This window comes from Lynx rufus, unplaced genomic scaffold (genome assembly GCF_022079265.1).
Source record: "Lynx rufus isolate CCGP_SWC_20201006 ecotype Redwood Valley unplaced genomic scaffold, mLynRuf1.p SCAF_4, whole genome shotgun sequence".
NCBI lineage: Eukaryota > Metazoa > Chordata > Mammalia > Carnivora > Felidae > Lynx > Lynx rufus.
The window spans coordinates 130,488,591-130,515,123 of NW_025814856.1; the positions used below are offsets into that span (position 1 = coordinate 130,488,591).

The following is a 26,533-nucleotide window of genomic DNA, read 5'->3' on the forward strand; positions in this document are numbered from 1 at the left end:
GGCCCCCTCACTAGTTTTTTAAAAAGCAAAAAACTTTTTGAACTTCACTAGGTTCTCTTTTGAATTCTACGGCATTTTAATCTTCAACTTCGGTGCTTGCTTATATATCATCACTTATAGACAATCAGCTCATTTAATTAATAAGTAATATTTCTACTCATTTATTCTACAACCGTGATTTCCTTCAAGGTATATTTCCTTCAAGAAAACATTCTAGGGGCTTAATATTTTATTTAATTAGGCACCCATGAAATAAGTGATTAGGTTAGCTATTTTCCAAATGACTTGGAACTAAAAAGAATTCATACTTAGTATACCTTGCAGTTTCCACTCTCAGATAAAGGCAGTATATCATGCATAGTTTCTATATTCAAATTGTTCAGTTCTGCTTCATGCTTCCTGCACACAAATTGTTCACAAGGTGACACTATGATCACATACCTAAAAATCAAAACACTTTTATACATTCTTGGAAAGGTTATCTTTGCCCTGAAATGTTTAAGTCAAAAGTTCTTTTTCTAATGTTCTTTGATCAATGAAGTAAAAATGAATTACTTGATTTAGACACTAAGTGCCTAGAATTATAACATATATTCTTTACAACAAATCACTACACAGCAAACAGTGAGAGGATTTCAGTGGCTCATGACTTAGTGCTAGATAGAATAAAAGAAAAACTTCAAAGAGAGAAAATATATGAGCTAAATGGAAGCCATGGAAAGATCCTTATTTGTGTTTTTACCACAAAGAATGAATAGCTATGAGAATATCTCAAATTTAAGTACTGAAATGAATATGATAAATGAAAGAATGAAATGCTATATACATTTTTAACTGATGAAAAGTCTGCTAATCTGAATTATTTGAAAATGGATGCATACATACAAAACTTGCTTTTTAATGCACTTTAATTTTGAGGCAAGCAGAAAATTCATCAGTATTTATTATAATCAGTTACTTTTGAGTGCTAGCAAAGAACACCATGGCTACAGGAGAAAATGTCTCAATGTCATTTACATGGAAGTAGGGATGGTAAAGAGAAAGACTAATTTCAGAGAACAAAAGAATTGGTAAGATAAGAGGTTATCAAATGTTCTCAGCCATCATCATATATCTTTAATATACAATCTAGTAAGATAAAGTAGTAACATACACTGAAAAACACTTCTAGATAATTATCATAATTTTTAAAAAAATTACAAAAGCTATTACACTAGAAACCTAAGTATAGTCATACATTGGTGAATCCATGTTATGAGAAGATAGGACATTTTCTTTTTTCTTTCTTTTTTTTTTAAATGTTTATTTACTTATTTTGAGTGGGTGAGAGAGAGAGAGAGTATGTGTGTGAGTAAGCAGTGGATGGGCAGATGAGAGGGAGAGAGAGAATCTCGAGCAGGCTCTGTTCTGTCAGCACAGAGCCAGACAAGGTACTTGATCTCAGGAACCATGAGGCCTTGACCTGAACCAGTATCAAGAGTTGGACACCTAATCAACTCAGCCACCCAGGTTCCCCAGGACATTTTCTATCATTGTGTTATAATGATATATTTAAGATGTTTACCATGAAAATATTCCACAGAGATATTTTTCATAATTGAAACATTTCCTACCAATGACATCTGTGACATTTTTCTCTCTGGCCACAGAACCATAAAACATATTTATAGAACTTACAGTCAAAATGAAACTCAGAAGTCATTTAAACACCTTTATATCCTACTTTTTAAAGAATTAGCTTTGTTTCTAATTATAAAGATAATAAAAATTGTTGCAAATTTTTTAAAATAAAAAGAAATATAAAGGTATGAAAAAGAATCAACTATAACCATAGCAACTAGAGATAACATGATATTGTATATTCCAGTCTTTATTTTTTTACTTAAAACAGTATATGAACATAATGCCATGTTATGTCACAAATATAATTTTTAATGACTGCATAATATTAAACCTCTGAATGAATCATACTTTATTTAATTATACTCCTATTTTAGGTTGCTGAGGATGTTCATTAAAATTTTGATGATATATATTTTGATTATATATATCATAGGAGTATAATTACATAGATTTTATCACTCATTGATAAAATATGTACTCATTTTATTATTTATTTATTTAAAATAGATTCAGAGAAGAAAAAATTCTTCCCTTTATACATGATGAAATGTAGACCAGTACAAGTTAACTGATTGATGAGGTCCATAACCAAAATTATCTAATTTTCTGTCTTATAACATACCATCTACGTTCATAAGAGAGTTTACTAGTTTCTTTCCATAAATCATTCTCTATAATTTAAAAGTACAGCTGTTGGATCTTGTTCTGCTGTATGTATTCTATTGCTATATCAATATTGCTATCTTTAAATTCCTAATCTATTATTCATCTTTTACTCATAACTATTTCATTCCCTCTAGAGCCTACATAGAGTGGCAATAAAACAAATCAGTAAAGCAAATTAAAATAGCAAGAAGAAATAAGAAAACAAACTAGAAAAACACCAGAATGAGACATTCTTTCTTATTCTTCTTTAGATTTCAATCAAAAGTCTACTTGAATATAGAAAAAGTCAGCTCCATTATGATCACTAATAGGCCATATTTTAAAATAAGCAAGGGAGAGTCTATTATAAAGTGTCATTACTATTCAAAGAGTTAAAGTATGTAAAACGATTTGGATACATTTCTGAAATTATTTGGAAGGCAAATGAAGGGTAAAAGCTTCAATCAGTTTGCACCAAGTCAAGATAAGCATCTTAGAAACAATCCTGACTGCCTAAAGATAGATTGTTTACATTAAGAAAAAGTACAATCCCTAGTTCCAAGAAGAGAAATGAATCAACCATCCATAAAACCTGGAGCTTATTGACCTTACACATACAACCTCCAAGTATGCTGATTGATAAGCCAAAAAACTTAGAATTATTGGAAAAATATAGTAATTTTCAAGTGTATATGAATTTTAAAATTCAAGATTATTTCAGTTTTTTAGAATTATAAAACCTTACTTTTTATTTTTTAGAATTATAAAAACTTTAAAATAATTACCAAAATATTCCAATAAGCATTTATTAATCAAAAATGCAGTAAGGGGGCGCCTGGGTGGCGCAGTCGGTTAAGCGTCCGACTTCAGCCAGGTCACGATCTCGCGGTCCGTGAGTTCGAGCCCCGCGTCAGGCTCTGGGCTGATGGCTCAGAACCTGGAGCCTGTTTCCGATTCTGTGTCTCCCTCTCTCTCTGACCCTCCCCCGTTCATGCTCTGTCTCTCTCTGTCCCAAAAATAAATAAACGTTGAAAAAAAAAAATTAAAAAAAAAATGCAGTAAGAAAATTCTATACTCCAATATCACAGTTTAGCTTTAAATAAGAATTGCAGAGTTTTATTTTACATTTTTCCCCTATTGTCCTTTTAAAATGTGCTTGGGGGCATCAATATTAATAATTCATCCTAATTATAAATGCTATTGGAACACAAAACAGGAGAGTTTATTGTCAAAGTAAAAAAAAATGTTTACTATAACTCATCAAATACAATTAGCTTTATAAGTGATATGACAAATGTTTTCCTTCTATAAAGGTTCTTCACCTAATTTTGACAAATAAAAACAAAACTAATTAAGTGAATGGACATTAATAGCTTAGCCTACCCCATGGACTAAGGGCCTCTCTGCTTGTTTGTTAATAACAATTAAGAAGGGAAGAAAACAACCACTAAATTTCAAAATGGTTTGGGGCCTCTGATTCTTATTACTGGTAAAAAAACACCGAGGGTTACATGCAAATCTCTGTATTCTGGCTATCAACTCTATCTTTTCCTTCCAAAATAAGAAAGCATGTAGAATAAACTGATTGAGGATTATATTAATTACATAAGCAATATTGCACTGGCTTTATTTATTTATAAAGGAAAAACAAACCAATCTCACACATTAGTACTTTATTATTCACCACACCCCCCACATCTGATAACAAAACACAATAATTTTAACACTTGATTTCAGAGTCACTATCCCAATGAGTTAAAACCCAAACTAAAGTTAACCAAAATTTTAATGTGGATTTGGCCAACAACATGATGCACTAAATAGATTTAAACTGATTGATGAGAGAGAAATAAAACTGCTTTTAGATTATTTCTTTTTGCCTTCAAGTTGCTACTAAATTTCTTCATAACAGTCACTTCTATGACACTATTAAGTGACCTGTAGGTCACATTTCCAATCTGTTCATTCCATCTTTGATATACCCTAAGAAGATTAAATTGCATTTTTGTAATAATTACTCTTCAAAAGCAAAACAGACCTTAGAAGGTTTTATTATCATCACTGAAACCCCTCCTCTCAAAAAAGACCTAGGAGTGGTCTCATATAAGGTTTTCTTTCACTTCTTACTGTACTTTTGGCCAAAGGTAAGTCAAAGTAGCTGTTCCTCCAGTGACAATAATAGTAATCTCTCATAATATGTCATGGAAATTATTTTATAGAGATGTCCAACACTTAGTTTTACACAAAAGAATGTGGATAATGTTCTTTGCAAACATATCTGAAGGTGCTCAAAATTAATTTATACATACATAACAAGTATAGATATGCCCAGTGGTAAGAGAATCTAATTGGCTAAAGATCCAAGTTTTTAAGTAGACGTAGGTACTAGAAATCAGGTCTAGTTTCTATTAACTAAAATATTCTTCACTTTAGTGGTTTCAGGAGTTCAGAGAATTTCTATATGCATTCAAAATGAAAAAAAATTACAAAATATCAGTTTGGACGTATATTTCATAGACTATAAACATGGCATAAGGAATGTCTGCATTTCTTCTACAAAATAAATGTGGGCAAAAAAAATGGTACTAACCGTTATGATTTCCATTATACTTGCATTTTTAACAAACAATTTAGAAAATTGATGCTTATAGGTCTTTTACACATTTTATCTGTTAAGCACTAACTGAAAACATAAGACAAAGAGCATTTCTGTGGAGAAAAAAACAGACCTTTCTACTGGGATTAGTCAGCCAACTGAAACTATCTTTGGTACTTTACTGAAGGGTCTAATTTCTTTACTATGAAACACACGCGCGCGTACACACACACACACACCTTGACAGCTTATATCATCTATATAATATTTAAAAGGAATTGTCCAAATATAAACTGCTCCACTGTGAAATTCATGATCAGTCGTGCTTGGATTACCTGAGCAATCTACCTGACATAATTTTGTTCCTACATGTGACATCCAATTATATCATGCGACAAATGACTTACCGGCCCAAAAGAATTACTGTCAAAACTGTGTCCATGATGATCACCTTCAACCCAGATGTGACCCCGGGGAACTTTGACATACCGGTTTTTGTGTCCCATAGTTCTAGAAATAAAGAGCATTTATAACCATTGAGATGAGAATAGAAAGATCAAATAGTTGAGCATACAAAGAAACAGAGGGCAAAATGCTGTTATAAAGATGCAACAGATAATTACAGGTGAACCATGAAGCTACTCTATATCTTCATTTTTAAGTAACATGGTTAGGACGTTGTAAACCAATGCACAGTAAAATTTTTTTCACTTTTCGGTAGGAAAGAATTTTGTGCTTAAATAAAATGCACTAGCACCAAATACAAAGTTTTACTACTATATTTAATTCTCAATATCCTAGATATATTTTTATGAAATAAGCTCTAACAAAATATAGATCTATTTATTTTCTGACATTTGCTTTCATGTCAATGTTCAACTTGATCAGCTGTAATCTTTATTTCTTTAGTCAAATAAACTTCTCAAACCAACAGACAGCATTTTTCATAATGTCTTAATACTCTAAAAATAAGCATATATAAGAGACAACAACAAAAACCTGGATGATATCTTGTCAGATTGAAACTATCAGTATCAGCTAAAATTGTTTTGATCAGTATTATTTTATTTCATAAATTATTCTTTAAAATGAGAAAGTTTTTAACAATTTTGAAGACTGTTTAAAGATTGATGATCAATGATACACATTTAGTGGAACATTCTATATTCTTAAGGCTGACAAGGAAATGGAATAAGGAAAGGCTCTCTCATACACTACTGGTGACAATATAAAATGATACAACATTTTCTCCTATTTTACAATTTGGGGCTTATTTTCAGCAAATTTGTTAATAGGCTAAAATGTATATGCCTTTGACTTAAGTTATTATGCTGGCAGAAATCCATTCCAAAGAAATAATCAGAATGTGAACAAATACTTATCAGGAGTATTCAACACAAGTTTTTTGTTTGTTTGTTTTGTTTTTTAAAAGAAAGGTAGACTGACACATGCAGTGCCTCATTTGGATGTGTCTGGAATCTTAGAAGCTTGACAAACTTCTGTTCTACAAATGGACCTGGGGAGCTTGTTTGGAGGTTTTAGCAGGGGAGTGCAGCTACTCCCATACACTCGACAGAAGAACTCTATCTGGGAAGGTCATCCACTTTGACAGAGGGAGCAGCTTTAGGAGGGACACACAGGGAGCGGTGAGGGAGGAAGGGGACATCCACCTAGCCAGATGGGTGGAATCAACCTTGGTGAACAATGGAGTGAGAAATATCGCAGCAAAATCACCCTCACATTCTCAACACATGGTTAAAGAAATTATGATACAACCAATTTAATAAAAGGAATGAGATTAGAATAAAATATTACCCAATTCTATAATAATAAATTCTTTTGGGGGAAGAGTCTGTCCTTTTTTTTTTTTCTTCTTTTACTCCACAAACATTTTGGGAAATGCCTAACCTAAAGAAGCTTCTCAATAAATGTTGGTTGAATGAATGAATGAGTAAACGTCACCCCCAAGTCTATAGAGTTAAGCACAAAAACTGAGCTTTGTGAGCTATTCTTTAAGGTAGAGTCCCTTTCAGACCATTTCTGTTAGTTAGCAAGTTGTGTATGTGCAGAAGAATACATATAAAAGGAAGACTACACATAAATTGGTGCTATAGAAATCGAAACTATTCATTATCTAGAATGGTTTTTAATTTTCAAGATAACTTCAGTGTTGAATTACTTTGCTTGAGATCAGTAAATCATTCATGCAAGGAAGCATTGTTGTAGCCATTAAAAGCCCACAGTAAGTTAATGACTGTCGTTTATTTTTAATTACTACTAGGAAGAAGAGTTTCAGCTTTTTAAAAGAAAAGCAAAAACAAGTTGAAAACATCTCACCATCATATACTCTGTAATATAAGTGTTCTTCAATTAAAATCTGTCAATTAGTTCTTGACATCAATACTGCTTTTATCATGAGAATGCCTCTAAGAACTAATATCCCACATCAAGTGTTAATGATGGGAGAAGACCCTTTTACTTAATTGTTGGCAAGGCAGACTCTCCTAATAAGTCCAAACATTTGTTCACCTTATTAAATAGCTGGCTATTTAGAATAGTTAGAAAGAAAACAATCGCCCATTTTGTCTCTTCAAGCAGAATTATGAAATAAAACCAGCATAAAATCATTTCTGCAATGAAATGGTAGATGTTAACAAGCAGAGTCTTCTGGAAACCAGAAGAATGATATAAAAGTCAGATTGAATTTCAGTATCGTATGAACTGAGGAGTCAAGATACTTGTGATAGAAAGTGACAGTATCATAAAATTACCAGTGACAGTCACAATTTCTTTGCATTGACCATCTTATCTAAAATATGTAAATACACCCATCTTCCCATCATTTTCTAGCCTCTTACAATGCAGCTACTAACACTTGACATTCACTTGCTGGTTTCTTTGTTTATTGGCTATCTCCCCCCACCTAGAATGTAAACTTTGGCACGTTGCGTTGTTCACTTTCTTTGTATTGCTAGAGCCCAGAAGAAAGCATTGTACAAAACACTCAACAATTATTTGTTGAATAAATGATCAAATGAATAACTGAAGAATGAAGAATACTGCAACAAAAGCAGAATAACAGAATGGAAAGTTCAGAGTCTGGAACCAGACTAAACCAGTTTTAATCTCGCTACCATAACTCATAAGCAATCTTGTGCAAGTTACTAAATTTCTACCTCCATGTGCCTATCTTTAAAACAGGAGGAATAAGAAATACTCTAACTGGGTTGAGAGGAAGGTCAGTAGTTAAATGAGACTATAATGGAGAGGTTACTGTAGAGCATAGTTTCTGCAATCAGCCTATTGTGGCTTTTATATCTGGCTTAACTCTTTCAACTTCATGTGACCTTGGGCAAGTTGATACGACTTGTCAGTTTTCTCATTTGGAGAATGGACCCAAAACAGTACCTAACTCAAAAAGTTGTTCTATGAATAAAGTGGAATGTATTAAACACTTGATAAATGGACTCTCTTATATTTGAGACTTTTTTTAAGCACTCAGTATACTTCTGATATACAGTAGGAACCCAATAAGTGGTAGTTATTATTGCTATTGTCTTCCTTTGTCCACTATTTTCTTTCTTTTCAAAATTCAGAATGTGTTCAGCCTCCACTATCTATTAGCATCAGACTCTTAAAATTACCTGAGCTACGCTTCAATAATTTCTTTTCCCCACAGTTTCACTGTGACTATAGACTATTTTTTATGGTACGATAAATCTTTTTTTTTTTCCTTTTTATTCGTATGCCCTTCTGGGATACTCTAAAATTTATATGTGAAAACACAATCTATCTGTTTGTGCATATTTAAATATGCAGAGAGTAGTAGGTGAAAAAACTCTCTATTTGTGTTTTTTCACCAACTAATCACTTGCATTTTTGAATGTCACAGTGCCAATAGGAGTGGTTTACCTCAATACCAGACAGGTGTGAAAGAACACTTTGAACTGTAGCACTCTGATAAAATTCACTCCATTTACATAGTGCATATTTCTCAGGTTTCAATCTAACTTTTTAAAAAATAACCCAAAGTATCTTTAAAAAATATGATGTTAAAATATCGAGCTGGTTCCTTTTAGGACTGCCAAAGAAATATAATACTCCTAATAGAATTCCTCTGGAGAAGGAATTTTAAATAGCTTTGTGCTTCTGAATTCACATAAAAGAAAGACAAGATAATCTTTTAGGTGATTTAACAGTTAAGTGAGGTGTCAGCATACAAGGTTGTATGTATCTATGGGTTGCAAATAATTTTGGTTTGACAGTCAAAAATGAGTTCTGTATGGTATTTTAACTACCTGTCTACAAAGAGGCATTTTTAGTACTAGCTTTACCAAGACAAGTTACCTAGGTCTTATAAATGGAATGAAGAATGATTGCCTCCAATTTGATTTGACCTTGAAAACATTTTTTTAAAAAATCTCAGTCTTTTGAGTGTCATCAGTTGAATACAAAATTATCAACATAATCCTTAATACAAGTAGGAAACAAATTCATATTTAAAATATTTCCCAAATACACACATGCACAAAGACACATTCTTAACTTAGGTAATTAACAGTAATAATTCATGATTTATTAAAGTATTTTTATTTCTTTTTTTAAAAATTTTTTTAATGCTTCATTTATTCTTAGAGAGACAGAGCACTAGTGGGGGAGGGGCAGAGCAAGAGAGGGACACAGAATCAGAAGCAGGCTCCAAGCTCTGAGCTGTCAGCACAGAGCCCAATGCGGGGCTCAAACTCACAAGCCATGAGATCATGACCAGAGCCGAAGTCAGATGCTTTACCAACTGAGCCACCCAGGCGCCCCAAAGTATTTTTATTTCTATATTTTTCAAATGATTATACTGATTATCCTCATTGTCCAAAGCAGTGCTGCCCTGAGTGTGTATACTACTCTCTGGATCCTAGACACCTGGATTTTTATTGTCCTGAAGGGAGTAGGTGTCACCGGCTCAGGAATCAGCCAGATCAGGAATTGGAACCAGATCCCTTCTATCATCATCATCACTGATAGACTGGACTAGGGGGAAAAAAAAAGGTCTTGATGGTAATCAGGAAAGGAAAACAAGGACAATTGTCTATCTAGGGTTGGCATCTAGAAGAGACAATAATTCTCCCTTGAGAATCCTTGTCCTGCTCTCAGATAAGACAGGAGTTCAAATTCATACTGCTTGTATGGTCTAACAAAGTTAAGAATTAACTTTGAATTATTAGGAATCTGGCAGAAGAAAATTTAAGATTATTCAAGAATAATCCTTCATTTCAGAGTTTGCTATAGATAAGTCCCAGCCAGTAAGAGCTCATAATTCAAAACAACACAACTCACCAAGAAATAGCCAGTATTAATGAGTCAAGACAAACAACAAACAGCAGAATTAGACCACCAGGGACTTAAAATACTGGATTTATCAAACATAAAATATAAATTATACATATTTAAATATTTTTAAAAATTAAAAAGGGAATTTTAAAAAATGAGCAAGAAACACTACCCTATTTTGAAGGACCTTTGAAAAAGAATCAAATAGCACTTCTATTTATTTAAATATTTTTTTGACATTTATTTATTTTTGAGAGAGAAACAAAGTGTGAGTGGGGGAGCAGCAGAGAGAGAGGGAGACACAGGCTCCAGTTTCTGAGCTGTCTGCACAGAGCCTGACGTGGGGCTCGAACTCATGAACCATGAGATCATGACCTGAGCTGAAGTCAGTTGATTAACTGACTGAGCCACCCAGGCTCCCCTAACACTTCTAAATTTTAAAATGCAGTGGCCCTTGAACAATGTGGAGGTTGGGCACTGACCCCCCAGTGCAGTAGAAAATCCTCATAAAACTTTTGACTCCCCCAAAACTTAACTATTAATAGCCTACTGTTGTCCAGAAACCTTACTGGTAACATAAGCAGTCAACTCACAAAATACATGTATTTTGTATGTTATATGTATTCTATACTGAATTTCTACAAGAGTAAGTAGAGAAAAGAAAATGTTATTAAGAAAATCATAATGAAGAGAAAATACATTTATAGTAGTATTATATGTTTATCAAAAGAAATCTACATATAAGAGGACCCACCCAGGTCAAATCCATGTTGTTCAAAGGTCAACTGTAGATGATTAAATATGTGGACAGAAAAGCAGATTACTGAAAGCTAAAGAAAGAAGTAATGAACTGGAATATATATCTAAAAAAGTTACTTAGAATTTAGAAATGAGAGGTAAAGAAATATAAGAAAATGTAAGAGATGTTAAGAGACATGGAGGACATTACTAGAATATGTAATGTAAGTGTAATCAAAGTTCCAAAGGAAGAGAATAAAAGAAAACAAGGAAAAACAATATTTGAAGAGACAGTAGTAGAGAACTTTTCATAATTGATGAAAGCATAAATTCACAGATTCTGCCAACAGCAGAACAACAGCAGGACAAGTACAAAGAAACCACACCTCGCTATAACATAATGAATTGGTAGAACCCTAAAGACCCTCTTCCCCCCAACGACAAATTTCTGAGAAGCTTCCAGGGGAAAAAAAGATTATCTTCAAAGGACTAACCATTAAACAGCAGAGTTCCCATATTAGGGTATAATTTACATGAAATACAACACAAACATTTCAAGTATGCAATTCAATGAGTTTTAGCAATCTATATATTCCTATAATCACTAGATCAAGATCTAAAACACTTGAATTATCCAATAAAGTTTCCTCAGGCCCCTCGGCAGGCAAATCTGCCTGACTCCCATTCTTGGCTCCAGGTACTTGGACTGAGGACTGAGATGCTTTCTATTACTACAGTTTTGCCTTCCTAGACTTTTCTACATATGAAATTATTCAACATGTATTCTTTTATTTCTGGTTTGCTTAAATTAATCTAATGTATTTTAGATTAATTCATGATCAAATAAACGGTTTATCAAGCAATAGTTTATGGACACTTGGGTTGTTTCCAATTTGGGACTCTTATCAATGAAGCAACTATGAACATTTCAGTATATGTATTTGTGTGGATGTATGTTTTCATTTCGCTTGGGTACATATCTGTTAGTGAAATGGTTGCGTCATATGGTAACTGAAGTCTTGGGTAAGTTCAGGTATTCCACACCTCACCAACACTGGATAATTAGTGTTTCAACTTTCTTTCAACTTTAGCCATTTTAGGGCCATACAATAGTTTTAATATGCTTTTCCCTAATTACTAATGTTTCTGAGTATGTATTTGTCATTTACTTTCTTCGGTGAATGATTTACAGTTTTAAAAATGAAATTCAGTGGTTTGTCTTTTTATTATTGAATTGTATAACTTTTTTTATATAGTCTGGATATAACTCTTATCAGATATATGTTTTTGCAAATAATTTCTCTTGACCTGTGGCATGTTTCCTTTTTTAAAAATTTTCTTAACAGTTTTCTTCAAAGAACAGACATTTTTAATTTTAATGAGTCTGTTTAGCAATTTTTTTCTTTTATAATGCATGCTTTTTATGCCATAAGAAATCTTTGCCTAATCAAAGCCACAAATCTTTTCTTCTATTTTTTTCCACTTTTCTAGTTTTAGGACTTTTTTTCTTTTTTAATATAATACAAAAGGAAGCTCAAGTTCTTTCTTTCTTTCTTTCTTTCTTTCTTTCTTTCTTTCTTTCTTTGGGATATCCAAATTTTCTTGCACCATTTTTTTAAAAAAAGACTATTCTTTTCTTACTTGAATCACCTTGTGCTGTGGATAAGTTATGTACACTCAGAATTCTTATGCTGGAGCCCTATCTCCCAGATGGAGCTGGGACCTTTGGGTGATAATCAGGTTTAGATGAGGGCAAAAGGGTAGGGCCCTCATGAAAGATTAGTGCCCTTATAAGAAGAGAGCAGAGAGAGCTTGTCTGATCTCTCTCTCCTTCCTCCACTCCCCATTCCTACTCTCTCACTCTGTCTACCATGTCACAACTTATACAAATAACATGCAGAAAAGGAAGAAATTGATTTAAAATAAAATTTTCTAAGGATTTTAAATTTTTCTAGTGAAGAATTTATTATCTTTGGATTTTGTTCAGCATGCATTTAAATCATTTTAGGAATTGTAATGGAAATATAGTCTATAACTCCCTAAGAAGTAGACAGAAAATAGAATTAAAACACCTCCATTAATGCAAAAGAATTCAATAAATTAAAAAGCAAGTAGAAAAAGCAGGATCAATAGAAAGCACAAATAAGACGGTATTTAAGTACACCGGTAATCATAATTAAAGCAGATGAATTAATAAAGCTAATTAGAAAAAAAATGATTGTCCAACTGTGTAAAAATTCTAGCTACATGCTGCTCATAAGAGAGACACATAAAACAAAAGGATAAAGATAATTTGATAAATAATAAAATGATAAATCAGATAAATAATAGCTATATTAGTACCCAAATGAGATCAGGTCTCTGAAATGAGAATGAAGTGTCTACAGGACCTGATCATGAAACCACTGATGTTTATTTTATCCTATGGAAGTATTTGAAGCAGGGTAGTAAGCCTAAAACTCTTTAATAAATAAAGTTAAATTTTGTTTATTAAAATCTATGGTCAGGGTCAATATTCTAAAAAGTCCAAAGATCTCTGCTATAACAACATGATAAACTTTTCTACTGTTCAATATAACCATTCTCTTTTCTAACTTTAAATGCTACCAATTGTTACATTTGCTTTGTATAAAAATGCTGAGGTATGGAGACTCAGTACTCTTTTCCTTGGAGTTTGTATTGAATTAGAATTGTATGTAATTTAAGAAAAAAAGAGAAATGTATGTAATTAATAGAGGGTGAATTTAAGTAAATTAGGTGATAATATTTCTAGGAAGTTGAATCACCTAGAGCTACCTGTAAGTGAGGACATTTCTTTTTTTTTTAAATTTTCTTTTTTTGAACGTTTATTTATTTTTGGGACAGAGAGAGACAGAGCATGAACGGGGGAGGGGCAGAGAGAGAGGGAGACACAGAATCGGAAACAGGCTCCAGGCTCCGAGCCATCAGCCCAGAGCCTGACGCGGGGCTCGAACTCACGGACTGCGAGATCGTGACCTGGCTGAAGTCAGACGCCCAACCGACTGCGCCACCCAGGCGCCCCGAGGACATTTCTTAAGATCACAGTTGGAAAGACACCAGCAATGATCTAATAAAACTCCTTTTTGGATACATAAAATAGAGACAAAAAGCATTTAGGTGAAGTCACCTAGTTAGTTAATGGCAGGGCAAAGACTGTATAACCAGATTCTATGATTTCCTTTCCATTGCACCATGGATCATAACTACTTGAGATTCAAAGAATAGGTCTTAACATCTTTTCACTGGAGAAAAATGAAATGTCATTCTCTAAATAGATTGTAGATTGTTGCTAGGTGATCAGAGCAAATCTATTTAGTTCATTTAAACCAGAACTTAGGTTGATACATTCTCACAATAAAGTTGCAGAATTAATTTTATAAATTTAATATGAATGCTCTTAGTATACCTAAGAATTTTTTTAATGAAATTCCTGATGTACTTTTAAGAAAAATAAATTTGGATTATAAGAGCGTAGATGTGACAATTTCCTTAATATATAGAATGCTTTCTCCTGTTAAACATAATTATTTACAGTATCTATGGCTGCCCATAAAAATCAGTGTAATTGTTAGTGAAAATTTGAGAAAGATATCAACATTTATCCAGCATTTATTTATCCAACATTTATCCAACATTTATTCCACCCCTGCTAGATCAGGCCATGTATATAATACATATTTAGGCTGTGCGGATCAATCTGGCAATGAGGTGGCAGTTTATCCTGTGTTACCTTGTGAGTAATGGTTAGTTTATGAGGATAAGTTTATGAACCCTATGAGAAACATGACTCTGCTTTTTCATTCCTGTTATAAACACATGTCGAATGACTACTATGTGAAACAGTATAAATAGCGTGGGTGAGGGCACAGAAAAGAATAAGATCTTGTCTCTACTACCAAGTTTATAACTTATACTGTGATTCATAAGCAGATAAAGTCTGTGAAACACATATGACAATCTACCAAAGAGTAAATTTAACACGTTGGAAGCATCTGCAAGAATATAACTGATGAAAGAGGAATTAATAAATGAACAAATGTCAAATGTTGCTAACTGCATAGGCGTTCAAAGGATGGTATTATTTTAGTCTGGAATAGGCAGGAAAGGCATATTTGAATCAAGATATAAAGAAGGAATAGGTAAAAGGTAACAGGTAAAGACGGCAGTATGGAACTCAAATCCCATTCTCTTATAGAGCATTATTTCCTCAAAATATAGCATCATAAATGCTATGATAAAGATTTTATAATGAAGACTTTTTTGTATTATAATAATAGTATACAAAAAATAAACATATTTAAGTCATTTCATTCTAAAGATATCATTAATTTTTCTCTTATTTTCCTTAATTCTTCTTATTTTTCTCATATTCTAAATGCTATTATAATATATCCAATATTAATTTATACTAGATCATATTAAGTGAAGAGTATTTAAGTAGGTAAATATATTATTGAGTTATATCATAATTATAAACGTATAAGCTATCTGAATATACAAAAGATAACTCCAAGTAGTAAAGAAGGTATCTAACTTGTATAAAGTTGGTTTTCCTAACATGATAAAAACATGAAATGTCAAAGGTTTAAACACCATAGTCAATTTACCTACTGTTAAACTGGATTTTTTTTAATGCTTATTTATTTATTTTGAGAGAGAGAGAGTGCACATGAGCAGGGGAGGGGCAGAGACAGAGGAAAAGAGAAAATCCCAAGCAGGCTCTGCACTATCAGTGCAGAGTCTCATGGGGCTTGATCTCAACATGAGATCACGACCTGAGCCAAATCAAGAGTCAAAGGCTTAACCGACTTAGGCACAATTTACATAAACCGGTGGGCTTATAATGCATAATTTTGTTTTCCAAAACAAATCAGTGTTTATTATAAATGGTATTGTTGCACTTATTCACAAAGTCCTCTCTCAAAGTAATTTCCTGGGTATCTGTATTATTTGTCATTTACTTCAGTAGGTTTTTCCCACATGCTGGTTGTACAGGGGGGAAGAAACACATTTCAGTGCTTTTTAATGTAAGGTCCAATTATGCTTAAATATTGGAGGAAATATGAACAATTTCCCTTCTATTCACTCTAAATATTCTTCTTAACATTAAAAAGAATATATACTATTTTCTTTATTTCCTACAAACAAAATTAATGAGCCTTTGGATTAATTACTAGTAATCAATTTTTAAATTACTAGCAATTAATTTTTAAATCTCTAGTAATTTATTACTAGTAATTAATTTTTAAATCACTATTTTTTAAGTTTTAATTACCCACCAATAACATTTCCAAATATAACTACATCACAAGAAGCAATTGGAATTTGGTTAAATTTGAATTGAGATCTTTCTTTTTACATGACCAATATTGCAAAATAGTAGAGCTACCTAATTAATGTCAGCAGGGATTCATTTAATCATCAATCATTTCTCCCAACTGAATATTCCTTAATACATCTTTATTTAACAGTTTCATTCAAACAAATAGTATTATAGACAGAGAATCTAATGATTTCTTTAAAGTCACCATACTAGATTACACATTTGACAGCTACAGATTACTCTTCATAAAATATAAATATGAATAAAATAGGTTTTAGAAAGTACCAAAAAGGAGGACTTGGTAATTCAAGCCCTACTTGTTTCAGCCTACATGAATCTGTATTATAAACCCATAATATCTAGAATACCAGAGTACCATGTAAACATGTGAGTGAATTGCTTGAAAGTCAGACATGTTTTTCTTTCTCCATACATTGGACTATGATGTGGTGGCACAGTCCTGACCAACGAATACTAGGGGCTACAAAGCATGAGAGGCTATGGGTCAGAATGCCTGCACACCAAGTTGTTTTGTTGTGAATATAAAGTTTATGTAAAGCTTCTCGGGTATTTTGTTTCATACTTACTTTTGAATATTTGCTATCAACGACCTAAGCCTCAAAGAGCAAAGAGCAATCCTCTCAACTTCCAAGAAATATGTTCTTGACTGTAAGCCTGTTTTTTTCCATTATGGAAAACAGTATTCAGAGAATGTGCGATTCAGAGCAGAAGAACAGGAAATCACTTTTAATGAGGTTTATTAAACTTCTAACGTAACCCAGAATAATATTAAACAGCATAAAATAGCTCTCTATATCCACTGAGTTTGGATGGTGAATGTCTGGCTTTTAAGAAAATGGATTCAGGTGGATAAAGTGACTCTTTAAAAGATACGATTTCTCTTTTGTTGCATCATATAAATTGAAGAGTCAGTCCTCCATAGTCACATCTTCTTGATATTCTGCTGTGCAGATAAATTGCTGCCCTTTTAAAGTAAATTTTTAAATAATATAAATCACTGTATGAAACTTAAAACCAGAGGGAAAATTCATAGCTAAAAAGAAAAAAAATAGGGTTCACTTTTCTTTATACTTGAAGTCCAACAACAACTTCCTTCTTCCTTAACTACCATACTGGTCCAAGCCACTAGCCTCTCCTTCCGGGACTCCTGCAGTCACCTTCTCACTGGTTTTTATGTCTCTATTTTCTACTATTTTTAATCATTCTCCACACAAGTCCAATCCGGTCATACTCCTGCCCTGTTGAAAAGTTTCCAATGGCTTCCCATCACACAGAATAAAATCCCAATTGTTCATTGTGACCTCCAAGCCATTACATCCAAGAATTCCAAGTCGTGGCACTCTAGATTGGTTAAGTCAGAAAATTCTTAGTCATGAGTAGCTGTCCTCTGTAATTTAGGATGTTTAGTAGCATCCTGGGCTCCCACTCGCTAGATGGCAATAGCATCCCCTTCACAGTTTTGACAGCCAAAAATGTCACCAAGCATTGCTAAATATCTCCAGGGTGGGGCTGGGAGGACAAAACCTTCCTGCCTCCAGGAATCACTGTTTTACAGGATCTGTTTGCTCACTACACCTTCAGTCTCAACCCCTCTTGCTCATTCTACCTCATCCACACTAGCCTCTTCAATGTTCCTCCAACACACCAAGAGTCCTCTGGACTTTGGACCTCTTCTGCACTTGCTATTCTCTGCACAGAATGGAATGATCTTTGCATTCTGTGTCCCCGTTTAAACATTCTGTCCAAAATAGCTCCTCTTGTCACCCTTTACTCTTTAGCACACTTTTCTTCATAGCACTATCTGTTCCTGGCTTAATAATCGGTCTTATGGCTTACTTGATTTTTGTCTATCTTCTGGACTTGACTGTAAATTCCATGAAGGCAGAGACTTTAAATGTCTTGTTCAACCCTGGCTTCCTAATTTCTAAAATGGTACCTGTCTGTATTCTCAATAGGTGCTCAATAAATATATATTGACTAAATAGGTGAGTGTGAATTCTGATAATAGTCTTCTTTATAACATAATAAAAAAATCAAGGTTACTCTTTTTCACATTTTTAACAATAGCATCATATAGTATCTTAAATTGAAAAGGATTTGATACCTTCAGACAACACAGTTATTTTACAGATAAGAAATTGGAGACCTGGAGAGGTTAGTTTGTCAACAGTGATTGACTTAGTTTGTGTTCATTGACCTTTAAAAATCAAAATGGTAAATACCAAATTTCAAGGCTTCTCTTTATAGTCTTCCTTATGGGCATTTTACCCACATCGATGGAAACTTCATTTACAAATCAAATGTCTACGAATTTGAATCAAACATAAGTATAGGTATTGAGTATAAGATACTTTAAGAAGGCTATCAGTTGCCATCTTGATAAATGAGGATCATTTTGTCTTAGATTTTTAGATCTAAGGATCATACCAGATAGTAAAAAGAGTAAATAGTTTACAGAAATGGTTTAAAGAATAGTTTAAAGAATAGTTTATAGAAATGAAATTAATTTATGGTCATAAACAAAAATAACTCAAAATATAAACAATATACAATTAGATCACTGGCACCAGCACTATCTGAATGGATTCATTTTGTGGACTTTATAGACTAATTTGATCAAAGTGTGCCTAGGAAGATTAAAAAGTTAAGTATGGCAAAGCCTCTGACCTCAAGAACCTTATAATGTAGTGCAAAAGATGATGTACATAGAAATTATAACACAAAGCAGAACATGATAAATGCTGGATGCGAGATATAATGATGATGATAATAAAGAACTATCTACTGAGTACTTATTATGGACCAAGTAGTATAGTAAATGACAGTAATTTAGGCTTTGTCAAACAAAGAAAATAATAAAGGATTTGAACCCAGATACACAAAAGCCTGCGCACTTAATGACTATTCCATCCTCCTTTAAGAAAAAGATTAATTCCAGCTGACCTGAACTTGATCTGGGAAATTAGAAAAATACAAGTATGGGCATGAGCACTACAAAATGCGACAAAAAGTACATAGATGATAAAGTGTATCAAGCATCCATGTTATAAAATCCCTGTATTCTTTGGTTTGGCTAGAATGCAGTTTAGAAGAAGCTAGCAAATGTATGTTACATTTGGGGATGGACTGATGGTAGAGAAACTTAAATATCAATCTAAGAAGTATACACTCTATTTTTGTAGGCAATGGGAGACAGTTGAAAGTTGTTAATAAAAAGTGACAAGTTCACACACAATTATCTTAACAGGACTTGCCCAGGGCAAAATGGACACAGCTGAATGTTCAGCTGCCAGTGAGAACCATTCTTCCAGATACATTCAATTCTACTAATCTCATCCATAATGGAGCCCTTACTTTCTACACATACCAAGATTCTACTGATTACAGGGACAATATTTCAGTGTACATGGTGTATAACCACTTCCTTTTGGGGTGACCATTCTTTTTGAGACCTAAGAGCATTCACCTCACCCCCTTGTTTTGGGGGCTTGCTAGACAGACATATCACCAGGAAACCCCAACATTGAAGCATTTCAGGTTTACAACTCTAGCACATCTTAGGTTAAATGGCTATTTACCAGTGAAAGTGAGTCCAAGAGAAGCGTATGTTCCCTCATAAGTACCAGAACCACATAATTAACACAATCTTTATACCTTCTGATTAGATTTCTACCCCATTCTAATAAAAGCAATCCTTTTTCACCCTTATCAAAAATCATCCCACTTAGATAATAAATGCTTATAATTATATCCTCTTCATGATTACAAAATATCACTTTGATTAGATGAAATAGGCTTACCATGGAAACCACTACATCTACCTAAACCCCATTTTGCTGTTTACTGCTAGTTAGGTATCATATTTCATAACCTGCTTTACAGTTGTGTATCTATTACTAACAGCTTTCCCTTTTACAAATATTCAGACTGACCACAATACTTAAAAATAACTTTGAAAAGTTTTTGGAGCTGTTTATTCTCAAGTCAAAATTTTGCATGATTCCTTTGTCATATGGGTTCTATCCTCAGCACCATAATATCATTAATCATTAAGTCATGATCAAGCCCTGTAGATTTATCTTGGATAGGATACTAGGATTAGACAAGTTTATTACTTATCCTTATATTTATATATCTTAATATTTTTATAAAACTATCCTGTCATGTCTTCCCCATAAGAGAAAAAAAAGTAAAAAGGCTGAATACATTCATTTCCTCCATATTTTTAATTACAATATATGTTTTTTCTGGGTAGTTGTTTCTTTTTCTTTTTTTTTTTTTTTGAGGGGGGGGGGGGTAGTTGTTTCTAACAGACATTTAGAGGAATACACAGCCAGTCTTGAAAGGTCTGGAAAGAAACTGCAGATTAGGTGATATCTAAAACTAACAGATGAATCAATTTGCAAAAAGAAGGGTAGGAAAAGGCATATCAGACAAAAGAGAAGCACTTTCAAATGCAGAAAATGAGCCACAAATAAAGGGCCACATATGTAAATACTGTAAGAACACTGAATTCTGTGGTTTGGCTAGTGGGTGGGTGTGATGGTAAGTATGGTATCACATTTCAGAGACATTAGAAATCCTCTCATCCAACACAATCCATATTGATATTTGTCAGATAAGTATTTTTTAAGTAGGCAAGACATGAAATTATACTAAAAAATTATACATTCTTTTCTAAATCACATCATTGTATTATGAAACATAGAATGCTCAATTAATTCAATCTCTTGAGAGAAGAAGTCATTCTTTTTGGGTAGAAGTCCACAAGCTGAAGCTCCAACAAGGCTTTCTAAACCATACTCATACTACACTGTATAGAATTCCCAGTTTTATTTTCTTTACCTCAGAGTGAAAACTTTAAGACAATTTGTGACAAAATCTGAAGAAAGAATCCTTTGAGACTTTTACAAATTTTTCCCCAGGCTTTCCCAGTTGTCTCACCACACGGGACAGCTATTTAAAAAAGAAAATTCATTGTAAGTTAGTCTTTCAAGACATTCGACTGTTTTTATTTTCTTATTCGTGTTTCATCAAGTCACATAATAATTAAAGTAAATGTATACAGTAACAGGTACAACTGGCACAAACATGTTTGGAAATAACCACCACTGATTTTTTTTAGGCTATACATTTTAGCTAGTGGGAACAAGAGTACCTAGCATTACTAGAGCATAACCTTTTAGCTGCGAGCATGCTGGGTCATAACGTCAGACAGATGTTTGACAGAAGGAATGAAGAGCTTGAGTGAATCAAGGTGGTCCAAGATAAGGATTCATTTGTGAACAGCATCTGTTTAGTTCAGCGTGACAGAAGAGAAGACAGGAGAACACAACAGCAAGGAAAACTGCAGTTGGAAAGAAAAACCAGATAGGTGCTGTGATCTAGGCTCTTAAATCAGGGAGCCTATCAGGAAAGGCAATACGAGCAGGGTTTCAGAACACAAGACTCTGGAGCTAGCCTACCTAGGTGTGAATGCTGTCTCTCCACTTATTAGCCATGCCACCGTGGGCAAGTTACTTAAACCTTATGTAGTGATACAGTTTCCACAATTTAAAAAAAAGTTGTTATTCATCAGGTGTTGTTAGGATTAGATGAGTTAATATTGTAAAACATGTGCTTAGAATGGTGCCTGCTCAAAACAGGCGCTCAATCAACATCAACTTTATTATTATACCAAAAGTGATGGCTGGTAACCGTTTCTAGATTTGCTGTCCCAGGACACAGCCACGACAATATATGTAAAGCACTTTGGGCAGTGGTGGCATGTAATCAAGTTTTTATATTAATTTGTGGTTGTTGTTGTTGGCCATTTAAAAGTTTCCAAAGAAAGAGTGATCAGATTTGTATGTCAGAAGGAACCATGCCGACAGTGAGAGGGAGGAACTGAGCGGTAGGTGGGGGCCAAACCCCAAAAAGGGAGAATGTTTAGTAGGTTACTGGTGCTGAACACAGACACTCCCAGGCTGGAATGGTAGAAGACAAGTTAAGAGTCCAGACACTCAGGTGGCAGAACTGACAATAATTGCTACTTGACCAGATGTGGCTCATGACAGAGAGGAGGTAAAGACATCTGCTGTGGAAGCTGTTTTCTATGCAGCTGCATTCACTACCTTTATAGTTTATGGGTAAATTCAGGAAAGTAGTAAGAAAGTCAAAGCAGATATTTCTAAGAAATTCACAAAATCAGATACAAAAGGAGAAAAGGCCTTATCTTTATAAACAGAAACTCTGCATGCAACAACCTCAGTGTTCAGAGTGAACTGACCTCTACCTTATTAAGCCATCAAACTTCTCTCTCCCCTTCAAAATTATTTATAGTTTAGTCTCACTAAACCATGCAGGCGTTCTTTGAAGATCCAGGCATGAGAAGTCTTGTGGAATAATTCTTTGAACATCTTTTCTTTAATATGAACTTGCTGGATAACTGATTTAGTGTTCACTCTACTGAGAAAACTCTGTACAACAAAGTTGAGTAGTAAAAGCCTTATGCTCCTTCTACTGAAACGTAAAAGACTTTGAGGATGTTTCAGATATCTCTGTGTATAGCCTTCTCTGGAATCAGGTAAATATTGATACTTAAAATGCATTTAAGGTTTCCAAAACCAGATTGAGGAAGGTACCATATCCTTAAGAAACTGTCAACATGCCCTCTTTTTTGTATGAAAGACAAAAAAAAATATTGGCTTGATAGATAACTTTGAAACTATTGAAGCCTTATTTTCAACTATTTATGCTTAGAAGTCTTTTCATATGCTTTTAGAATCTTCTGTGCTTTAGAGGGTTTAGATAAGGGGGATAACAATGTTATAGAAATATGTGTCTATGGAGTAGTAAAATAACTGGACTCACAAGGGAAATTTAAATTCTCACTATGCTTCATTTAATAAACATTTCTTGAGTACCTTCTCGGTACCATGCCCTGGGAAACAAAATTAAACAAAAATTAGAGACAGTCCATCTTTTCAAGGAACTTCAAATCTAGTGGGAAAGAGGGACATTAATCAAGTAATCACTCAACAACGTGCTAAGGTCTTAGCTGGGGTAAGAACTATAAAAAAAAGTAACCTGAAGCCACAAATACTTCTAACAGGGAAATCTGACTTAGTCTGGGAGAGTGAAGAGGACTATACAGAGAAGGAACATTTCAGGAAGACTGAGAACATATGCAAAAGTGCTGTGTCTGGAGGAAATCTAGGGCAGTTGAGTAACTCAAAGAAAGTCAGAGTGGCAGGAGGGCAAGGAGAGTGGGAGAGTAGTAGGAAATGAGGGAGAAGTCATGAGCAATGTCCAAACTGTGGTGCACTTTGCTGGGAGAATTAAAGATATTAGTGCACCGATTTTGTTTATCCAGTTGGTTAGGTGCCTGAATAAATAGTTTAGTCAAGGTAGATGAGATAATTGCATACTCAGTCACAAGAGAAATGAGTTCATTTAATATAGAAATTCACTTATTGACGGCTCAAAAAGAAGTACCTTATGAGGCATGATAGGGTGTAATGAGGTTATATGACTTTCACCTAAAGGTTCTTGAGAAAACTTCCAATGCATTAACAGCCAGAGTATAACACCATGAAATTACTCTACTTCTGCTACCCAGGAAACAGGCTATATTAAGGCAAAATTTTGAAGAAGGAAACATTCACCTCAAGAGCCTCTGACTTTCGTGAACTTCTTTCTCTTTCAGTGGCTACTCTCTGCATCTAACGTGCCCTCTAGGCACTCTTGAGCTCCCTCTGCCCTGAGACAGCCCTACAACAGCAACCTCCCCTCCATCCACCCATCTCCATCTTCTACCTGCAAACACCGAGGGATTGTAAATTCCACCTACCATTCCCACTGTTCAGTAAACTGTATCTGTCTTCACCAGGGAAACAGAAGAGTAGAAAGATTCTTGCTCTCATGAGTTACGGGAAGAAGCCTAATACTCAAGAAAAGTAGCGGTGTTAAGGAAGCGTGATACATCCTTAGGAGTGCCAAAGAAGGAGATACACATGGCCCAAAGACGACTAAGAGAACTTCGAAGTACGGGAACTTCAGTTAAGCCTCGGGCTGAAGAGGAAAATGGATGGGTTAGGTCATTCTAGAGTGAGCAACACTGGGATCTGGCATGAAAACAGAGACCTGGGATGAAGCATGAAATATTAGGACCAATTGAACAACAACAAAAAAAACCCAGAACATTCAGAGGAGAGTACTGATAAAAATAAAATAAGGATAGCAAGTTCTTAATGGCTCTAAACACTACAGTGAAGAGTTAGGTCCTTCCTCTGTTGCTACCTGAGATCTGCTGGGAATCATGCAGCAGAGTAACTTAACGAGAGTCGTAGTTTAATAAACTGTTGCAATGAATCTTGTGTTATCCACTCTTTCAACATATATTTACTCAATTCCTATAATACGCCAAACACAGTGTTAGGTACTAGGGAGGGTAGACAATAAGCCAGTGTGTGTGTGTGTGGGGGGGATATTCATTATTACAAATGTTGAGAAGTTTGATGTAGATGACAACATGGTGAAAAGAAAGGAAGTATCTCAAAGACTTTGACATTTTTTTCATAGATTAATCACTGAGCTGAAAAAAGGGGATCAGAGCTGACTCCGTAGTTTGGAGCCTATAAGATGAGAAGACTATTATATCAAGTAGAAGACTGGGTCACATTTGGGGGAAAGATGATGAATCTCATCTATGAATTTTGCTTCAGGTGATGAGTGCCTTCATCAAGGGGAGAGATCCCACTGACAAATGGAGCTCATGATAATCCTCTCTTCTCACTCATTATTTCTGGTTGACAATACATAATTCTAGTGGTTGGGACTCATAATATTATACCTAGTTATTGAAGAAGATATTTTTGATTCAAGAGAAGCTTTGATTTCAACATTCTGCCTTCAGGCTCATGTTAATGAGATTTAATATAGATGGCATCAAATGGGAGGATGGCAGGATGTGTGAAAATCAAAGATATTTAGGAAAAACCACTATAATTTACTTTTAAATGTATGTGAAGTATGTTTATGTATTTATGAATATACATAATCACTTATATTTATATACATAAATAAATGTGTGTATATATATATATATACACACACACACACACACACACAGATACACATTTATATATATAAATGTGTATCTGTGTGTGTGTGTGTTTATCAAGCATTTCTTCAAGATGTCATCCAAATAAATCATCAGTAATTCCACATATATCTTCCAAAGGCATTTTTGAATACTTTTTACTATTTAAGACAAGGCATAAATATGAGCAATTAGAAATTAAAATTCGAATATACACATAGCCATAGAAAAGGAAATTACTCAACCAAGAATTGCACGTTTGCTTGTCACAATTTACCTGAGCTATCTTCTATGGTAAGAAGTTTAAATCTAAAAGACAGAAGTTATAAAAATGCATGAATTCAAATTCAGCTTTAAAAGTAAAATTAAAAATACATTACAAAATGTAAATCAAAAGGCATTAATTTATGCTAAAATTGCCTTTCCCTCCAAGGGTTTTTAAGCACTTGGCAAACTTGATTTTAGCAGTCACGCTCTCATTTCAATTATGTGGAAGTTATTCTATCTTCACGGACACAAAAACAGAAGAATGAAGAATAAATGACTTGTCCTTGTTTAAACAGTACATCAGAAACTGCACAAATAGAGAAATTTATACGTGTAAATGCTAAGTACCCCTAATACACCAAGTTGGCTAAAAGAGGCTGAAAGTAGAGTTTTGAAAAATCCTCTGGGGCTCAGGAGTTAAATGTATGGCACCGTACAGAACCGTATATGTTTTTATTTCTCCATCTTGATAACAACATCCCTGTTCTCTGTACTGTGAACACACGCAAAAATGTGTGTGTTGCATTTATCAAAGAAGGAAGAGACAATCATTACTGCTATCTACTTTAACCTGTCTAATCCTTCCATTTCTATTCAAAATTTCCTAGAAAATTCATGTATTTATTTCAGGGACTTGATGGGACAGTAAATATGTATCAAATTAATTTCCTCTACTGAAATCACAGTAAATGCATTGAGAAATTTCTCCTCTTGGTTGGTAGAAGGAGTTTCTAGAAGGCTTTCTATGGTATAAGCAATGTTAAAAATAGTGGATAGGCATCCATACTACAAAACATAGGTCTGGCCTTTACAAATACACTCTCTTCCAGTATCCAGTTAAAATGCAAGAAACAAATATACAGACAAACCAAAGACAAAAACTCTCAAGTAT

The 26,533-nt window shown here is 33.9% G+C and overlaps 1 protein-coding gene across 1 annotated transcript in view; it reads right to left on the reverse strand.

Annotated features, from left to right (window-relative positions):
* IMMP2L (inner mitochondrial membrane peptidase subunit 2) overlaps positions 1-26,533 on the reverse strand; it is an 878,078-nt gene that overhangs the window by 202,868 nt on the left and 648,677 nt on the right. Inside the window, exon 5 of the mRNA XM_047094818.1 lies at positions 5,272-5,374. Within this exon, the coding sequence (XP_046950774.1) occupies positions 5,272-5,374 (103 nt within the window). The remainder of the gene's footprint in view (positions 1-5,271; positions 5,375-26,533) is intronic.